The sequence below is a fragment of the Branchiostoma belcheri genome, unplaced genomic scaffold (assembly GCF_001625305.1).
Source record: "Branchiostoma belcheri isolate BF01 breed outbred unplaced genomic scaffold, Haploidv18h27 scaffold8, whole genome shotgun sequence".
Taxonomy (NCBI): domain Eukaryota; kingdom Metazoa; phylum Chordata; class Leptocardii; order Amphioxiformes; family Branchiostomatidae; genus Branchiostoma; species Branchiostoma belcheri.
The window spans coordinates 859631-879710 of record NW_017804464.1 but is presented as its reverse complement, the minus strand read 5'-3'; the positions used below and the strand labels follow the sequence as shown (position 1 = coordinate 879710).

The 20080-nt window shown below is 41.5% G+C and overlaps 2 protein-coding genes across 6 annotated transcripts; one reads left to right on the top strand and one right to left on the bottom strand.

Annotated features, from left to right (window-relative positions):
- Positions 1-541: 541 nt before the first annotated feature.
- LOC109486246 (uncharacterized protein KIAA2026-like) lies at positions 542-14957 on the bottom strand. 2 transcript variants are annotated; one of them, XM_019789980.1, is made up of 10 exons: positions 14937-14957; positions 10561-11469; positions 10066-10185; positions 9416-9562; positions 8892-9051; positions 8249-8384; positions 6437-7792; positions 5873-6018; positions 5602-5720; positions 542-5142 (listed from the first exon to the last, which is right to left on the bottom strand). In XM_019789980.1, exons 2-10 carry the CDS (start codon positions 11361-11363, stop codon positions 1788-1790), a joined length of 6342 nt encoding a protein of 2113 aa, XP_019645539.1. In that variant the 5' UTR covers positions 11364-11469; positions 14937-14957; the 3' UTR covers positions 542-1787. The 2 variants fall into 2 exon arrangements, with proteins under 2 accessions (XP_019645539.1, XP_019645538.1); XM_019789979.1 differs by lacking the exon at positions 14937-14957 and adding an exon at positions 12365-12428.
- Positions 12858-19999, top strand: LOC109486328 (zinc finger Ran-binding domain-containing protein 2-like). 4 transcript variants are annotated; one of them, XM_019790147.1, is made up of 10 exons: positions 12858-12960; positions 13095-13213; positions 13463-13515; positions 13721-13829; positions 14020-14102; positions 14317-14393; positions 14595-14747; positions 14942-15099; positions 15863-15982; positions 17122-19999. In XM_019790147.1, the coding sequence occupies exons 2-10, from the start codon at positions 13125-13127 to the stop codon at positions 17141-17143; spliced, it is 864 nt and encodes a 287-aa protein (XP_019645706.1). In that variant the 5' UTR covers positions 12858-12960; positions 13095-13124; the 3' UTR covers positions 17144-19999. The 4 variants fall into 4 exon arrangements, with proteins under 4 accessions (XP_019645706.1, XP_019645705.1, XP_019645707.1 ...); XM_019790146.1 differs by having other exon boundaries at positions 12874-12960; positions 13106-13213; XM_019790148.1 differs by having other exon boundaries at positions 12944-12965; positions 13106-13213.
- The last annotated feature ends 81 nt before the right edge of the window (positions 20000-20080 follow it).

Here is a 20080-nt window from a genome sequence, read left to right as displayed (position 1 = left end):
AGTTATATACAAAGCACTATACTATGTGGGTATTTTTCCGCACCTTTCTTCACAAAATAAACGGTTTGCGACCGTTAAGAAACTCCTAGCAAACCTCTTGTTGGTCTGCACCATCTAGGAGTAAACTAAGGTTAAGAATGTTTTCGGTATATATCAGAATATTCCTTCCCAAAGGAATATACACCTATTATCTATTGTGTGGATGGCGTTCAGCACCAAGGACATGTCTGATTGTGTGTATGTGGACACGCGGTCTCACAGCGCCACCTAGCAACATCGGTTAGTACTGCAGCAAGTTCTTCAGTATACATCAGCCTATCTTTTCCTCTCAATGACGCAGTTTAATGATGAAAAAAACGCTTATTCAATCTCTACGCGTATGTAACTATATGGGGGATTGACACAGTTTATACGCTCCCTTCTTTCGGAAACATACCGATACAAATATGCTGTAGTAAAATTGTACAAATCAGCAGAACTTAATTCGTACCTGAACAGTAGTTATAGTCATGACAAAAATGAAGACATAGCCAGTTTGCAGTCATCTGGGAATTCTTTTACTCACAAGTCTATGTATGAACCACGATCATATCATGCACATCTCAATTTTGAAAAGAAATTATCATGCATTAAGCCAAATACACTAAACACTCAGCATTGGATCCCATGTAAGTTCACTCAAAAAAAGACAATACTTTCCATTTGTTAAATGATCGTGACATAAGGATAACTTTTTTTACATTTTGTGGTGGGGGTAAAAGTTATTGTATTGACAATACAAGGTTACAATGGTAGATCTTTCTTCCTGGCACTGTTAGTCAAAATATGCAGGCCTTTTTCGAAACAGAAAAACACCATGACAAGCAAAATGGACTCTTCCACATATATACATGTAAATAACTAAGTCAAAAGACCTGACATCAAAATAGATGAATTTTAGTGCTTCACCAGCAAATTTACTAGTCGGCTAGTTATCAGTACTGTTATTTTCCCAAGTTAACCCTGTCTACATTGCAGCTATTACAAACAACCTGAGAGCACATGGTGCTTTTTGGTAGCATACATTGTACATTCCCCACTCGAATATGCTGCAGGATTTTTGAGGTAGCATAGAATTTTGTTTATAAACCCTTTTCGAGTTGTGGGTATTGCTTTCTAGTATTCTACAGTGAATAACTTAGCAGGATCTAACCCTTGCAATGATTTCAAAGCAGCCTCCCTCACTGACGAGCCGTTTACAATATTTTCTAGTGATGCCATGAGAGGAGGTAAAGGAGAGGGATAGGCTCTGTCTTCCAAAACTGTGCCCTAGACACAACCCACCGCCCCTAGCCTAAAAAAGACTTGCCTTAAGTTTTACCTTTTTACTTAGTTATGACAGAGTGAAACATGATGTACATTAGTCACAGCTCACTAATATCACTACATATCAGAATGTCAGAGTCCTTATTGTAATGACTGATAAAACTCAAGTCATGCACTTAGCTTGAAAGCCCATTTTATATCTTAGAGTCGCTTTGCTCATAGAAAATTCAAACTCTACTACTGGATAACTTATGGAGATAACTTCCGGATGTTTTGAGTGACATCCACCACTCTTCTCCAGCGTCACTAATGAACTACTAGATGTGTTGACTAGTTCTTTTAGTTCACTAGTGATGCTGGAAAAGAGTGATGGATGTCACTCAAAATGTCCGGAAGTTTTCTCCATAATTTATCCAGTAATAGAGTTTGAATTTCTATGATTATTGTTTACGTGGATGTCTGACCTTCTCACACTCACTTTGTTACCGGCTACTAGTATTTGTATCATTTTCAGTGGTATGTGTTTTGGAGACACCGACATGTCCCTTAGTTTGCTCAACACTGGGGCTCATAATAGGTACACTCATGGTCCGTGACACAACTTGGGTGGCTGCTCCAGCTGAAGGTTGTGGGTTTACAGGTACTGATGAAAAAGTGCTGGCTAACTCCACACAACAAACATTGGTACTTCTGTTCGTTTCTATCCCTACAGAGGAAGGACACACATTTGGAGTTCCTGGTGATATCCCAGTGCATGACACTGGTGCAGCTAAAGTTCCAGTGGAAGGGGAGCTCAGAGCACATGTTTTACCTCCAGGCTGCCTTTGCCCCGTCAGTGTTGTTTGTGTCAGTACTTGAACTGATGACGTTGGCTGGTTCACGTGTCCCTGAAGGTGTGATGTTGCGGTTTGTTGCCCGGAAGGTGCGCGTACGGGAGGCTGGGATGCCGATACGGTAGTCTGCAGGCTGTTCACGGTGCCTGTCGGAATGACGACTTTCCCTCCAGGCTGGACCTGGACCGGTACGGCTAACATGGTCTTCACACCCCCTTGGTTTAGTAGAAGCTGGACGTAGTTCAACCCACCTGCTGTGTGGACCGGCAGACCCTGTAGCAGGGAGGGGGAGATGGTGAGGGTAGACTGCCTCCCAGCTGAATGATTTACAGTGTTCTGACTTGCCGGGGAGGTGCGAGTTTGATGTGGCATGGATGAACTGGAAAGGTTCACCACTGGACGAGGGCTAGCCAAGGGAGCTCCTACAAGTTTTTGGGCAGCACCTTGTGGACTGCCTACAAGTTTTGGGGCAGCCCCCTGCCCGGGACTTACAGACACAGTTTGTATCTTAGAAGGTGGGACATTTTCTCCATGGACTTTGCTGACAACATTTGGCAGTACCTCTCTTTGCTTTGGCTTCTGCGATACTAGTCCCACATTTTTGCTTCCATCTGTCACAGATAGTGGTGGTGCTACCAGCCTGGTGTGTACGTTAACAGTCTGTCCTTGGATGGCAGCATTGGCATTGCTTATGATCGATGTTGCTGGAGTATTATTTGTTTTCAAGTATGAAAACACCACCTTTGGCTGAGGCAAGGGCATTGCTTGAGGGGTGGATTTAACGACACCGACTGAAGCAGGTGTTACTAGCTGGTGTGGAACGCCGTCAGCGCTGGCACCCTGTGTAGGTTGTTTCAATATTTGCTGCTGCGCTCCACGGCTGACCTGTACAACTGTTGGACTTTCAGTGACCATTTTTGCCTCCTGCTTAGCCTGCGGTTGAAGCAGTATCCCGTTTGCAGTCACCAGCCCTGGACTTTGAAGAAGTGGTTGCACTGGAGGGCTGACCATCAGCTGGTGTTGTAGTGATGGCTGGCTGACAAGTCCGCTGCCAACTGACTTGAGCTGTGCTGTCGCTGCTGTGTTGGCTGTACCGCCTGTCAGCTGAAGATTCGGCTGAATATTTGTACCCTGAATAGAATGCTGTGTTCTTGGGGAACTGGCAACGTTTGGCAATCCATCTCCATCCTTCTGTGGCACACTGTGCACTGGACTCAACATCATTGGGCTTAACTTAAAGTGCATGACTTGTGCAGGAGTGTTAGTTGTAGCGAGGTTGCTTTGGGTCTGGGGAACTGTTCGTGCAATTTGGCCCTGGGTTTTTCCCTGTCCAGGGCCAGGTATGGGGACAGACTTCAGCTGTACAAGCTGCAACCGTGGCTGAGACTGGGGGGTGTTGGGACTGACGACAGGCTGCACTGTTGGCTGCAACGTTGATGCATGGACAACTTTCGTGCCTTGTGCAGCAAAAGGGGTTGTCACCGGGTACATCTTACCTGTGGGGACTCCTGTCTTAATCAACTGTGTTCCTGCAGGTAAACTGGTTTGATTCTGTTGTGCATCTGCCGAAACGATTTTCAAGCCTCTCTGTACAAGTTGCGGAGTTACCAGCCTTTGTTGTAAAGCCGGCTGAGCCTGATTTACGTTAGATATGACCACTTTTGTTCCTGCTTGCATGAGCTGTGGAGTTGTTGGTCTGAACTGTGCCACGGCTTTGGCTAACGGCGCTACAACTTGACATCCTTCTGACCCTGCTGCTGCAGCAAGGGGTTTCACAATAACTGGTGAAGCATTCTGCTGTAGAACTGCAGGATTCAGTAGTGTGGAGGCAAGCTTAACGTCTGCTGTTGCAGCAGTTGTAGCGATTGTTCTTGTAGTTGCGCCCAGCTGACCCACAACGGTGTGATGTTGTTGTTGGACTGACGTAGCAGACAACCTGGCAGTCGCCTGGTTCTGAAGCCCTTTGTTTGAAAGTGGCAAGTTTGCATCAATGTTTGACTTCTTAACCGTGAGATTAGAATGCTGTTGTGAGGTAAGAGTTTCAGGTTGGAATTTAGGTCTACTGATTTGAGGGCTGACAAGGTTACTGTTTCCTTCCGACTTGGTTGTGACAATGTTTGAGAGACCTGTGACTGTCTTGGAAGAGGCAGTTGTTCCATAGTTGGAGGTAGGTTGGAGTTGGAGGTATACCACTTGCCCTTGTTCATTCATTTGTTGGAGCAGATATATAGGTTGACTGGAACCACTGGTTTGCAGTTGTAAGATCTGAGGCACTTTGGGGCTTCCTTTGACCCCCTTTGCACCAGTCTGTTGCGTGGTAGACATTTGAACGAGCGGCACCTTCAGAGTTGCAGCACCTGATTGGTTAGGAGGCAGAATTTGCTTCACGTGTTGGCCTGTGACAGTGGGTTTCTTGGGGCCGAGAATTCTTACCCCTTCCTGTTGCAGCTGGATTATTTGCGGGACATTGCTGTCCACGTTTTTGCGGAGGTGTACCATCTGACTCGGTGCCTTGTTAACGGTGACAGAGTTTTGTGCTAGCTGTGGAGAGGCTACGCTGCATTTGGTTTTCATGGACAGGAGCAGTTGTGCCGCTGTTTGCGGCTGTGACCCAGAGGCAGAGAAATGACCAGGAGGAGCTTTCAACGAGTCCCAGATATTACGCGACACAGACAGGGGTTCCTTTGCAGCAGGTTCTACCTTTACTGTCTGCTTTGTTTCAGTCTCTCTGGTACATATTCTCTTCCTTGGGCGAAGCCTGCCTAACTCTCCTTTAGCAGCAACAGTTACAGTTCCTGATCGCTTGCTACCAATGGTCCATTCTTCATCAGACAATGCTGTGTCTTCTTCAGCCTCCTCCTCCTGCTCATCTTGCACTTCTTCTTGCAGCTCCTCATCTTCTGCTTCTATAACTTCCTCTTCACTGTCTCCCCAAACATCAACGACCTCCTCACTGCTCGGTGGTGCAGACTGGAAGTCTCGCCACTCGGAAAGCAGTTTGTTTCTGAAATGCAAAGTAAAAGTGCCGACTCAGATACACTGAAATTTTCCCACTACATGTATAAAGACCATATGACACCAATAACACTAAAACACAACAGTTCCTCAAAATAGCAATAAAAAATGACTTTCAGTCAGGTTACTGGTCATTCTTTTATTAATGTACCCCGTAGTAAGTTGAATCAATTCTATCCCATAGCATACTGACATCTGTGAGGCAAAAATGCGATGTCGCTTACAGAAAATAGTAGCTTCCTTTGTATCATACTTCATAGTCTGGTTCTAGCTATTTATGGGCAGTGCCAAAAAAAATAAAGAGATGCCTCAAGTAACTTATTTAGGGCTACAACAATTTGATTCAAACACTTCAAGTATGAAATGATGACTAAGTTGTGCTAAGAAATATAAGTAATTGTAAATATCAGATATGTTTTGTATTGGATGCCTTTAGTAAAACCCCCACCTGGCCTTTGTGCGAGCCTTGACCAGTTTCTGTTCCCACGGCTCCAGCTCAGTCAGCAGGTTCTGTAGCACCTGGTGCAGCTCCACCACTGAGCGCTTCCGATGGGGAGACTTCCCCAACTGTGTGGAATCAGACACAAAACACAGAATAAAGTTAAGTATAAAGTTTATACCTTTTCTAATAACAATGACATGAAGCACATTTCTAGTTTCAAGCACATTTCTAGTATCAAGCTAGCGATGACAGAACTGGAACTGTCAAACAAACAAACCTTGTTGCATTTGAGGATATCTTCAGCAGTTGGCTGTGCAAATTGTGCAGTCAGAGTTCTCAGTTCCTCGACACTCTCACAGGCTGTCATGAACTCTGGTCCTTCTTCCAGCTCTACACTGGTGCTCTTACAACTGTTGGTCTTGTCTGGTAGAAATATACGTTAACAATTATAACGACAAAGTAGGGTGCATATGCAAATAAACATTCTGGGAAATACTGGGTGTATATGCAGCTTAGTACAGGTAAAATTTTTTTATGTCTATCTGTACTGGTCCATGTACTAGTTTTATATACAAATGATTGTAGATGTATGTGGTTTTCATTTGCTGCATTAATTACTACCACCTATGAAGTATACAAGGAATAATGGCAATGGACAGTTGAACAGTTTTTAGTATGATCCATACTTCTCAAAGTCTGACTCTGAATGGTGCAGGTAAAACTTGTCTGATGCAGGTAACATTGAAAATTACCAGACAAGTTTTACTTCACCAGAATTCAGTGCTGGTACATAGAAAAAAGTGTTTCCTGGTACACAGAAATGTAATTTCTATCATCTCACCTTTTGTCTTTTTCTTCTTCCTTTTCTTCTTACTTGATGAGACCTTCCCTGCACCAGTGTCAGCCTGGTTGTCCCTGAGTTTCCTACTGGACTGCCTGTGGTCTGGAGTGGTGTACATCTCCACCTTATTCTTCTGTCGCTTGGAGCGTCTCGGAGACATGTATGCATGCAGCCCTTCTACACCAGGACTAGCAGTATCCTGGCTATTGGACAACACAACCTTCCTTCGTTTGGATGCCCTGTGCACTCTCTCATTGTCTCTTAACGCTGAGTTACTGTCTCTGTTCACCTGTTTTCTTTTCTTCACTCTTGTTGCACTTTCAGTAGTCACCTCCTCGTGTAATAGTTTACCGTCTCCACTTCCTTTGTGAGGATTCTGCTCCACGGATAGCTTTTCCACGGATGTCTCTTCCGTTTTGACTTTGCTGCATTCATGCCTTGACTTCGAAACGCTTGTTGTTGGCTCTGACGTAGCCTGTGTGGGATCTGAGACTGTCTGCTCTTGTGTGGAAGATGTTCTTTGAGTTGCAGCATCCCCCTGCCCCTTTTCTTCCGTTGTAGGAGATCCTTCTCTTGACTCTGTCTTTTCTGATGACTGAACTTTGAGATCTTCATCTTCCTGATGTTCATCATCCTTGTTTTCACTGTCCTTAATGTCTTCATTTTCATGTTTCACGTCTTCAGTTTCTGCAGTTTTCTGTCTGTCTGTTTCTTCTTCTTCAGTCTTTGTTTCTGCATTTTGTGAGCTGGTCTCCGACTGATTTAGGTTCTTTTTAATTTTCTTCTCAGTCTTCAGCAGGCAGGGAACCGGTAGCGGCCGCTGTTTGTAGATCCGCAGGTCAGCCCCACAGAATTGTGGAAAGTGCAGGTACGCGCACCCGTCCGCGTCGTACCCCAGAATGACCTCCCTCTGCTCGAACACGGGCAGCCCGTCCACCGTCTCCTGTATCTCCACTTCACTCCAGTACACGTTGTCGCACAGGGACTTCAGGATCCAAACTCGCTGTCTGAAAGGCAACTCATGATACTGTTGATCTACAAGCGGATTTGTCTCCCCAAGTTCATGGAAAAACTCCCGCGTGATACCTATGTAGTCAGCTGCGTCCTCATAGGTGTCTTGTTCATCTAGAATATCATACCATTCCTGAAGCCTTTCCTTGAGTTTTTTGTTCCATATAGAGTAAGGCATGTGTGGCTTCTTGGGGAGTTTTGTGCGTTGGTGTGGGGTACAGAGGAGGTAGGTGAACACCATGGCCAGTGTGGAGCTGGCCTGCGGCATGGCTAAGCCTCGCTCCAACTCGTAGAACACCACCTCTGGGATGTTGAGAATCTGCTGAGCTAGGCAGAGGAAGTGGCCTGTGGAGGAAAGTGCAGTGTGAAAAGGAGATATTAAAGGCATCCAATGCAATGTTAGTGTCAGTGGCAACATGGGATTTTCAAAGTCAATTTTCTGGTCAGTCTTTTAATGTTGGATCAATCCTATCCCATAGCATACTTATATTTGTGAGTGTGAGGCCAAAAATGTAAAGGAAAATGGTTGCTTGTCTCTGATAAAAACCAGTTGCCTGTTTTGTATGGTAGGTGGGTTCCAGCTATTTATGGCTGGTACCCAACAATTAAGAGGCGCCTCACATAGCTTGTTTTGGGGCTATTTCAAACGCTTTAAGTGTGAAATTGTCTTCAAAATCATAACAAAATCTCAATCAACAATAATTACAATGTATAAGTTATACTACTACAATTTGTATTTCCCTGTTACTTGATACATAATCAACTCATTAACACATCATTAACAGTACAGCATTCTTTTACCAATGGCTGGTATTTCCCAGAGTTCCTTGAGATGGGTCTCCTCCAGCAGTTTGTTTTCCCAGTCGAGGATCTCCTGCTGCTGTTTCTGCCACTCCTCTCTCTTCTCCAGCTCACGCAGCCGGCGGTCCTCCTTCTCCTAAAAACAAAATAAAACGGGATCTTTTGAGTCTATGTTAGGTCACACCAATTTGATTTGATGGTTCTCAGGTTTTTTCAGAAAAAATATGAAGGGACGGGAAAAACAAAAATGAAAACAGGCCTAGGCATCCTATGATAGCCCCAAATGCCATGAAGTCAACATACCAGTCTGGTCTGTAATTCAAACAATGAATTCCAAGCCTTTTGTCAAACCACTGCATTGATAGATGGAAAAACTGTAACAACTCTGAAGAGAAGAGATTCCCTTACTCCCTTCAACAGTTGTTAGGGACAAAATATGAGCATTTTTGAGTTGATTCTGAGCCTGAAAACTTTTCATAGTAAATTTTGGCAAACCAGAAAAAAAAAGAAGTGGGCAAATCCGTGAACCAACAAATTTAATTGGTGTTTGGAGCAAGTTAATATGTATTTGTTGTTTGGTGCGATGCTGTACGAGGTACATGTACATGTAAACATAAACAAACAAACAACCTGCTGGCCATACCTGTGCCTCTATCTCTGTGCGGATGTATGTGAGTAGTACAGAACCAGTCTGATCATGGGTAACCTGCAGACTCCTGACTACAGACCGACGTTTAGACCCAGGATCCTCCCCATACTTCCCTCCTGATGTCATGTGTAGTGTTGTTTTTTCCCTCAGGGTCCTGTTAGGAGATAGGAAAATGGAAAGTTAAAGATAATTTCTTCACTATCAAGAAAGTTCATCTGTGTTGGTAGTTACATGTTTAGCTTTAAAGTTAAAACTTTTGTTCTAACACATTCAAATGTTATTAAAAATCATGAAGATAATACTGTAAATCACTTTATATTCGCGGTAAAAAAAAAAATTGTGGTCCGAGCATGTTACCAGATCTACACAATCATGTACATGTATATGTTTGGGGTAAAGGAAGGTGAAGCAAAAGGAAGTCAGCAAATTATTTGTTCAGGGTAATGTTCAGTTCGTGGTACAAAAGTGACTGCAAATATAAAAGAGCCACGAAATAATTGTGATTTGTATTAGCTTACTTGGACAGCAGAGCCAGCTTTTGCTCCAGGACTTTCTCCATCTTCTGTGCCTGTTTGGAGACGTAGTGGTTGATGCCATTGTAGCGGTAACAGTTCTCCAGCACAAGCCGCATGTCAGCTACAAACTCTGTGATACTGGTGTAATCACTGGTGGAACAACATGGGATTATCACGTATCATTTCATCAATTGACTGATTCATTCTCAGTCATACTGATGGGGTCTGTAAACTTGAAGTTATCCATTTAGTAATTCTTGGAGAGGCACACCCTACCAACATTTGAAATTGAAAGAAACAATAAACATGTGAAGTGAGAAAAATACATTTGGTTTGCTCTTTTTATAGATTTGTGTTTGTGTTTCTGCAGCTGAATTGAGGCTAACCTGTTATCATGAAAGTTCATCTGTGTTGGTAGTTACATGTTAAAAGTTAAAACTTTTAAAGAATTGTTCTCACCTAGAGCTTTCCACCAGTCACGTATACTCTGGTCTTCCTCAGTAGACTGACCCAGTGAGACTTCAGAGAAGCCATGTGACAAGTCTCACTTGGTCAGCGAGTCTATTGAGGAAGACCAGAGTGACTGGTCGAAAGCTCTAGGTAAGAACAGTCCCTTGTGTTGAAACAAAATTTTTAACTTTAACCCAGGTTACCTGTTGTGAAACTTGTCCTTGATCTTCCTCAGACACATGGGTTGTTTGATCCTGTCATTGTAGTCCCACAGGTTCTCTCCCTCCACATCCACTGGGTTCACAAACGGCCATGAGATGTTCCTACAAGTTATAGGGCAGGGTTTTTAAAAGCCACAAATTTCTGGATTGAAACCTGTGCAAAAACTGTTCCAATTTTCGTTTACGGTAAATCATGTTCATTTCTTGTGTAAAACGAGTGTACTAGTAGATGTTTATATAATCGCAATCCGTGGTCATGCACTAAAGGCAGCCACGTGCAATTGCAGTTTACACAGCTCTTGCGCAAGCTTCAATTATGTGTTACGCGGCTTTTACATGGCTATATTATTATGAGTGTAACGTTATAGATTGATAGATTAACCTGTTGAAACTGTTTTGATCAGCATGTGCAGATATCAGCCATACTTGATATGGGCTTGACAAGTAAATAATGGATAAAAAAAGGCTGCTGCTTACTTGTAATGGTCGACCATGATCTCCCGAAGGATGCGATACCCCTGCTGCAGCTCATGGCTCCAAGTCCGCACCTCTTCTGTGCCCTTAAACTCCGACTTGAACTGTTTCTTGGTCGGCGTGTCCGATCGGCTCCCCTCAGCAGATTCCACAGCTCTGAAGGCGCACTTAGTCATCTTACTGTTGGATAATCCATCGTGGAAGCCACCAACAACATCCAAAATCTCTTTCTCTCCCTGTTCCACTGATGGAGTCTGCTCTCTTATCCCTCCTCTTCCACTCTCTCCTGAGTGATCAACTTCTCCCACAATTTTCACTGAAGAGCTGCTGTCATTTTCTACTGTCGTCTTTGAAACTTTTCCCACCGAAACCCCTTGGTCGAAAGTAGACCTTTCACAACCTTTGGTCTTTGCTAGTGCTATCTGCTTTACAACATGATCAGCACACAGGTTGCCACCTACATGTAGTTCTCTGTTGTTCTGGACTAGTTCTCCATCATTCTGCACTAGTTCTCCATCATTCTGGACTAGTTCTAAATTATTCTGGACATGTTCTGCATTGTTCTGGACTAGTTCTACATCATTCTGGACTAGTTCTCCATCTGTGTCATAGATTGCTCTAGAACTGGCACCATCTTCAGTGCACTGAAGTTGGCCTTTGTCAAGTTGTTCATCTGTCACAAGTTTACAGGCGTTCATGTCAACCGTTGTGCCTGTTCTACAGTTCTTCTCCAACCCTGAACATGGCTGGAGAGTTTTTCCTGATGCTATAGGAGTCTGTCCTGATGGCATTGATGGAGAAAACATATTACACGTTACAAGTTACACATGTAGCGGATAGACCTTTTTTTTATCATCCGGTTGCCTGGAGGGCAGTCGCTTGGGCACTGTTAACCTCTCAAAGACTGGAAGCCTGAAATACAAGGTAATCAAAATCAATCAGTATGCATATACAGGGGGACATTGTCAAGACATCTGCTTAACAGCAAGTGGAGAAGGCTTGTCCACTTTAAAGTTTAAGTTAAACCAGCTTAATTGAATCAACCCTATCCCAGAGCATACTGTCTACTGATATTTCAAGGAAAAATGTGATGTTGGTTACTTGTTTTGTATCTTACTTGGTTCTTTTGGGTGGTATTATAGCTATTTATGGGTGGTACCCAGAAAATAAAGAGATGCCTCAAGTAGATTGTTTTGGACCCATTTCAAGTGCTTCAAGTATAAAATGATGACAAAATGTGCTAAGAAATGTCAATATCAAACAGATTTCCTCATTCAGAATATTTCTTGTTTTGCTGCTCTGAAATTTCATTTGATGCCTGTAAGTGTAACCGTGTACACATGAAGAGAAAAAGTTCGTCTCCAAGCAGACGTTTGGGTGGATATTTTGTGATTGCCGGTCTTTTCTGGCGGCTGTCTGAAAACGTTACAATCTTCACCCCCAAACATCTGCTTGGAGATAAGGAAACATAATTTTGTTTTTCACCTCAAGAAATTTCCGGCTTACATAGATGTGTAAGTTGTGGTCAACTACGTCGGGGCTGCCTGGAATTAATTTGTTAGTAACAAAAGGTGGCAATTTTGAAACTTGGGACATTTTGAAGACCAACTTGCAAGTTACCGATGACGCAAAATATACAGGTAGGAAAGTAAACCTCGTCCTACGTCTAAAAATCATGGCAAGATAAAACTAGCACCTCGTGTGAGGAAAGCAGTTATGTTGTTAACAATAATATCGCGCCAAGACTGTGATGATCCTATTTTTATCAAAAGTGTTTCACCACAAACGGAACCAGTGTATCACTCACCTCAGCACAGGCTACAACCGTATTTCTGTAGTCATGTGTATGCAAATTTTGTATATGCAAATTTATGACGGCACGAGTTATGGCAGAACTTAATTTTCACAGGTCTGAACCCTCAAAAAGGGCACTCTATTCAATGATTGTGAAGTCAAATTACTGTATTTCATGTTACTGTGCCACTTACTGACGTAAAACATTTCAACTAAAAATAAACTTGATTTGTTTATGCAATATTTGCATGATTGTGACTGTACCATTGCTACCGCCGAGCACATGACAGTGGTCGTCTCTGATTGGACAATTAGAAGATCTAATTAGTCTAAAATCTCGCGAGAGCTCGGTAATAAAGTTAGGTGCCTACTGTAGACCTTTTTGTCCCTGAAAACAAGGCCACTAAATTACACGTATAGGGATGCATATATGCGAAATAAACACCAACACAGTCAGACAAATGTAATAGAACTCAATTTTAGATATTATGCTCTTCAGTTCTGATGACAAATGAGTAAAAATCGAATAATTTTGTCGTATACATACAGGTACCGAAAAAAATAACGCAATAGACTGCTATTTCATAATTCTGAGGATCCACAAACCAGGTAACGTTAGTATCGTTATACTTTATAGTGGTTCGAGCTTGATATATAATAGATGTTTCATACTTTTACACCTTTTCAGTAATTTTTAGCTTCTTAGTGAAATCGGTGTCCTGAAATCGAGTATTACATCTCAGATTTGTTCCAGAAGGGTGACTGGAGCAGCCATGTCGTCAGGTGGTGTGCAAGGTGCGACAAAGGACGCGGGCAAGGCGTTCAAGGCGAGCGACGGCGACTGGATATGCTCCGATCCACAGTAAGTTTCCTGTGGCACACAATCGCCTGATTTTCCTGACGTTTCTGTCGACTCTCCCAAAAGGGGTTTGCGGAAAACACTGGACAGGCCATGGCTAGATCTTGAAGGTCAAAGCCCAGGTATCAAGGAAATAAGATTTTTAGGCGCCCACTAATGGTTTGCTTTGGTACTGCAGAGGTATCTCACCAGTTTTACCAATTGCATGTAAATACATGTAACATTAGTACTTAATGTCTTTATCATCTGTAGGTGTGGAAACATGAACTTCGCTCGCCGAACATCCTGCAACAGATGTGGCAAAGGTGAGTCAGACACTTCCATGTCATAAGCATACTTAGAAGGAAGGTTAATAATTAAGGGTTAAAGACTTGCCCCGAGGTGTATAATACTCATAAAACTACCTCGTTCGCTATGCTAGGGGTGGCATTTTTTGCCAGGGTCGGTTGGAAAACGGGAAACACAATATTTGGCCCAAAATAAAAAATGCCACACTCCCTTTTCACACAGACAAAGATTCCAAGGCTAAAGTTATCCGGACCGGAGGTGTGGAGATCGGCAAGGCTGCAGCAGAGAAAAGTAAAGGATTGTTCAGTGCTGATGACTGGCAGTGTAAAACGTAAGCCAAAAGTTTGGTTTCTATATTATTTTAATTGATAATTTTAACTCATTTTGCAAGTCTGTACCTACTTCATAAAGAAATGACCAAAAAATTGACTTAATGTATGGTTGTAAAGTTACATAATGTAGCTTTTAGTCATGTGCTGTTTGAGCATTAGGCAGATGGTTCACCCTGTTTACTCTTGTAGGTGTGGGAACGTGAACTGGGCCAGGAGGAATGAATGTAACATGTGCAAGGCACCAAAATATGGGAGGATGGAGGAACGCACAGGTGAGTTCACAGTAAAGATGAAGAATAACTGACTGAATGCTACAATGTAGGTACACATGTATGTACATGTAGGTGTTGGTACTCCCAACTTGATTTTTTTTCTGCTTAATTTTTCTCCTGTGCAACGTAGAAAATGTCTCTATAAAATGCAGACTGCAGGTGCATATTTCTAAGTTCTAACACTGTTGTTCCCATCTGTACTGATATTTTTTAGGGTACGGAGGAGGTTACAATGAGCGTGAGGATGTGGAGTATGTGGAGAGAGAAGAGTCAGATGGAGAGTATGATGAGGTCAGCTCATTTCTAATTTTTGGCTTTCTCTTTTGTTTTGTTTACTTGTCCACTTCTTCAACTGATTTCAAATTCAATACATTATAATTTATATCCTATACTATAGATAATTTCAAGTACATTTTAACTCTTAAGTCTTAACTCTATCATATGATAATGGTATGTTTTTTGATAAAGTACAAGTGTCTCTGCCTCGCATAGTTTGGAAGAAAGAAGAAGAAATTCCGAGGTGTGACCAGCAAATCTTCCACACCTCCTCCTGATGAGCCTGCTGGGAAGGAGGAAGAAGAAGAAGAAGAGGAGGAGGAGGAGGAGGGGGGAGACACCTCCAAATATGACTTGGATTCAGATGAGGTGGGGAAGATTGGAATAAGTTCATTTTTCAGAACCATGGTTACTAACTAAGGGGGAGTACTGTAGTGTTCAGGAGGCCATATTCTGCTATGTGTGACAGTGGCTTGACAGTGCAGATGATTGTTTGTAGAATAACATGTACATTGTATACCACATATCTTTTTTTACAATGAAATTTTGGTTCCTTACTGTAGGATGATGATGCAGACCTCTCCAAGTATCAGTTGTCGAGTGATGACGAGGAAAACTCACACAAAGGCAGCCACCGCTCAAGTTCCGCCTCCAGCTCGCGATCAAGTCGTTCCAGGTCGTCAAGTTCCGGGAGTTCCAGCTCCGCCCAATCACGGTCCAGGTAACATGGTAGAATGGTATGGTAACTGAAAAAGGTCGTTATCACCTGTCCTTACTTCTTCATTCTCTGTTCTGCAGAATTATGTGATAAGTTTTATAGTTGCAATGGCATTTGTGAGATTAGAATGCAGTGAACATGTAATTCTATAGATGGTTGATATTAAGATGCATTCATGTTGCTATTTATTATTTAGAATGATATAATTATCGCAAGAGTAGTACATTTTGTATGGGTCATATGCTGTTGAAGTCATTACCATAACATGAGATTCTCAGTACATGTATTAGCTTACAGAAACTTATTATGACCCTCATGCATGTATGATGTACTACATGTACTAGTATCTACATGACCACCCAAACTGACCACATAGAATGCTGATAAGAATGAATGGCAAAAGTAAGGGGTGTGAATATTTTAGTATCAGGGCTCTAAATACTTTTTTCTACATACCTGTACTGGTGACACTAGAAATTACCTGCAACAGACAAATTTTTCCTGCACCAATCAGACTTTGAGAAGGATGGATCATACTAAAAACTGTTCAGAAACCATTGCTGTAATTTCAGTATTTTGAGTCCTGTGTGTGGATGGATATCAGGCAACTTTGTTCATTTAGTAAGTCAGTATGTGTGATGGAAGATTGAGTTACATCAGTAATTTTGTAGAACCATATTATATACATTTTGTATAGAACTACATGTGTGTTGTTACTTTGTTGCAAGTTTGTGGGTTTGCATGTCTCTTTTTGTGTAAATTTCAGGTCCAGGTCAGAACAACGTCGTGGGAAGCGGCGCCACTCACGGTCGCGCTCTCGGTCAGGGAGCAGAAAACGCAACCGGCGCGGCAGTGACTCCGGATCACGCTCCAGTTCTGGGGAAAGGTTTGGGTCTAAATGTTAAGCAGAACATAAGGAACTTGGTTAGGACGTAAAAGATAATTGCTAAAATGTCTACATATGGGAAATGTTCTTTATGTGTAATAGGTTTGTCTTCCACAAAGTGCAGTCAGGCTTGTCTAAGACGACCATCCAAGGGAACCGAGGAAAAGTGGCCTTCTTAGACAAAAACCCTGTTATGATAACAGTAACTTCATCTGAGTTATACAATACATACATGATGTGATATCTGGACAGTGATAACTTCTAATAGTACAGATTTCTACCGTACATAGAGTTGCTACATTTACCATAGCAAAATGTCCATGAAGGTGTCTTGGATGGCTCCTCCTACATGTACATGCAGCTTGATAGCATCACAAGTCATACATGACCAGTAGCCCCCCCCCCCAAGAAGCCTACTGTATCTACTACTACAATGATATTATGAAGTGTACATGAGACATGAATGAGTTGTACTACATTTTTTCTGTGGGACAGCAAGACCAAGGGCGAAAAGGAAGTCACTTAGCTGAATAAACAACATGCATTTTTATATATAGTATTTTTATTCAAAGATTTTTCTGATGAATTATGTCAGCATGAATGACACATGCATGGTTATTTTCTGTTCAAAGTGTGAACATTTTGTGACAACCCTGCATGTGTTTAGTTACTAGTAGTTAGCCAATGTATTCAACATCACCAGCAACATTCTGCAGTATTGTGTAATGTGTATGTGATATTTGGTTTTGTATATTATACTTTAAAATGCTAATATTATACTATGGAGAGAACTTGCTAAAAGGAGCTACAATAAAGCCAGAAAACTTAAAAGTACGAATGTAAATTTGTTGGACCCTTATTTTTACCCGTCTTCTTTAGATTCAATTTGGGTCTGTAGCATTCATACTTTTTCAGAAGACCAATAGAAGTTTTATAGTTTCCATCATGTTTCTATTGGCAATCATCATGGAAGTACCTTTAAATTCTTAACTTTAAATCTATGGAACTCCCAAACCTTTAGTTTAATCAGTTGTTAAGCCTTTTTTCTTTGAAGTTCCAAAGTTGCTCTTTGTATTCTGTAGACATTGTGTATTGAAGTAAGATATATAACAACTGTAAATTGTCCCTTTCCTTTGCAGACGTTCCTCGTCTAGTTCCTAGCTGCCACAGCCATCGTCACTTACATCTACCAAGTCTGGACAGTCTGCATGCAGAGGTTTTTTTTGTGTTGTTTTGGGTTAGGTGTGGGAAGCCTGAAAGGTAGGGATGTTGGAATGTATGATGTACACTCGAAAATTAGCAATACTGACATGGGGTTAGGGCTGCGTACATGTTAACATAACATCAGGTACAGGTACCGGTACAGAGGTCCAGATACAGGTCCGATGCGGTAGTGTAAATTTATATTGGTACAGTATTGGTACGTAGTGATTCAGTGTTTTTGACCTGTACCTGGTAGATTTTTTTGGTACTGTACTGGTACTGTGTACCAGTACGCAGCCCTGGTCAGAGTCAGGATACAAACCTCACAACATTTGGCCTCAAAATTAAGGCCTAGTGGACAGGTTTGGGCTTAAACACAGTATAACCATTGTAACAGTTCACATAACTGTTTGGTTTGACTGATTCTGAACTACAGTTGATACACACTTGTAGGCCATAGGTACTGTGTTTACATGTATCTTCTTATAATTACAAATCAGACTGACAATGATTTAAACTTATGGAGTATCGAACCACATAATTATGGGAATTTTCAAGAAATTTTCTTAAAATTTGATCCATTTTCTGGTTGTTGTATAAACAACAAAAAAGAAGGAAATGACTTGAGAAAATTCCCAGTCAGAAATTTATTTTGATTCTTCCAGGTAGGTTGTTACGGACTAATGTGTGTATGTGTGAGGTTAGATTTTGTAGGGTTAGTAAATAAATACACTACTTTTTTTTCCTTTTTCTCTATCATGTCATAGCCTGGGTACCATCCAGATTTTGCAGCGTAGTGGAGGCAAGCAAAATCTGGATGGTACCCAGGCTACTATGTCATGAGTAATAATTATTGCAACAATAAATTCCTTGCTACGTATTTGGTCACACCAGTGATGAGCATACTGTGTGTCAAGTGCTACATGTACATTGTACATGTAGGTTTGTGTAGAATATGATAGTCATCAATTGTAACTAATACTCCTGTTATGAACATGTACATGGTTTTGGGCTATATGAGGAGAGGACTAGGTGTCAGGAGCCTATAGCTTGTTGAAAATGTGAAAACATAAAGTTGCTGCATATACTTGTGTTTATGGAAAGAAAGTACATTTTGAATGTATGAAATGCCTTTTTTGTTATGTACCATTTAGACACACAGAAAATGTCAGAATTTTAGAAAGGCACACAACAAATATTAATTTGTGTGATTTCTTGCACAGTACATAGCATTAACTACTACTAGTACTAGTACATGTACTTCTGCCATATCCTAGATTTGTGTACATAGTTCAGTCAACTGTTGAATTAGTCTTTGTGAATGTTGTATGTCCTACTCAAGTCTATGAAACACTTCATCCTTTTAGTTTGTAGCCTTTCTGACCAAACTACAATGTGAACCATGTTGGTGAAGGTTAAACATCAAGGCAAACAGTATTCAAAGACAAATCAAACTCTGCTTCTGGATGAATTACTGAGATTACATCCAGATGTTTTGAGTGAAATCTGTCACTCGTTTTTCTTCTTCAGAGTCAACTCTCAAGTATGTGGGGCCCCGCCAAGGGACAGTGTTGTCTTACCATGGGAACTATCTTATAATCATTTATATAGAAGTGACCCTTATGAGTCTTTGTCATGTTCAACTGGTTATTCTTGTTCCTTCACATGTGATAAGTGTTGACTTGTTCTTTCAGTTAATTTTAGTGACACTGAAGAAGAGTGGTGGATGTCACTCAAAGTGTCCGGAAGTAATGTCTATAATTTGTCCAAGAGTAGAGTTTGGTTTGTCTTTGAATCCAATGGAAACCGTGTCTTCACTATGACTGAATGAGACATCTACATTGAATGTGCAAACATCAATGAACAGCTAGACCATTTTTACAAGTGTTTACGTGACATGTACGTAACATCTATGTGTTTCCAGTACTTATCTCACTCAAGACAACAGGTTTTCTGTTCTCTAGTGCACTGTTGATATGTGATGGTGAATAGACTTGAATGACAGTACATGTATGCGCATGTATCAGTACAATGTTCTCCTTCACACTATTTCTTTACCTGTTCAGTCACTCTATCCTACCTTTGTAAGCTTTCTATGACTGTGAGAAGGTTTTTAAATGGCCAACAATTTCCAGACACCAATTCTGTCCTGATTTTTTCCTGCTTTGTCCTGTATAGAGTGTAGGTAAGGGCATGGTTGGCAGTCAAATTTCTGTTAAATTCATATAAAAAGGCGTGGACTAAATTTAGTCAGACTGCTCCCAAACTTCAGTTGACCATTCTGTAGCCTCAGAAAGTCAGCATATACCAGAAATGTTCATCTGGATATGATGTTTGGCCAATGACATACTCATACACTCATGTACATGCACTACAGTGGACATCAGAAAGTTTAGCCTGGGTGCCATCCATTTTGTAACAGGGCTCCTTGCTTTTGCTACCCAGAAAAAAAACTAGTAAGCGAGAGCAAGTAGCCCAGTTCCAAAATGGCTGACACCCAGGCTACAGAAAGTTGAGGCAGGTCAGGAAATTTCCGGAATAGATGAAGAAATAACGTAAAATTTGTCCTTTCATTGTAAAACAGGTTTTGATTGTGTAACTGAGTTGCTTACCGATTAGTGGTGTAGTTTGACCTAATGTATGGGTTTGTTAAGAGGAGATTATATGGGTGTGTAGCTAATTACTGACATAGAAGTTGTATCAGTGTAATTGTGTAACATGTATGCATGAATTTTTGACCAGCCAATATAAGATTTCTGACCTATTTTTTGCGGCATATATACATCTTGACATAAATGTACAATTCTAAAGCAAGCTTGTTCAATCTATTTATTTATCTTTGCTGTCTTGTTTGTCACAATTTTGTGTTTGTGACTAGAGTAGTCATAAAGTTAT

Bases quoted from the DNA above. Each gene is read 5' to 3' on its own strand.
- LOC109486328 (XM_019790147.1), top strand. From the start codon at position 13,125: ATGTCGTCAGGTGGTGTGCAAGGTGCGACAAAGGACGCGGGCAAGGCG. The intron at 13,214-13,462 runs GTAAGTTTCCTG...TATCATCTGTAG, and splicing joins TGGATATGCTCCGATCCACA to GTGTGGAAACATGAACTTCG. The intron at 13,830-14,019 runs GTAAGCCAAAAG...TTACTCTTGTAG, and splicing joins GATGACTGGCAGTGTAAAAC to GTGTGGGAACGTGAACTGGG.
- LOC109486246 (XM_019789980.1), bottom strand. From the start codon at position 11,363: ATGTTTTCTCCATCAATGCCATCAGGACAGACTCCTATAGCATCAGGA. The intron at 7,793-8,248 runs GTAAAAGAATGC...TTTCCTCCACAG, and splicing joins CTGGGAAATACCAGCCATTG to GCCACTTCCTCTGCCTAGCT. The intron at 6,019-6,436 runs GTGAGATGATAG...TATTTCTACCAG, and splicing joins GAAGAAGAAAAAGACAAAAG to ACAAGACCAACAGTTGTAAG.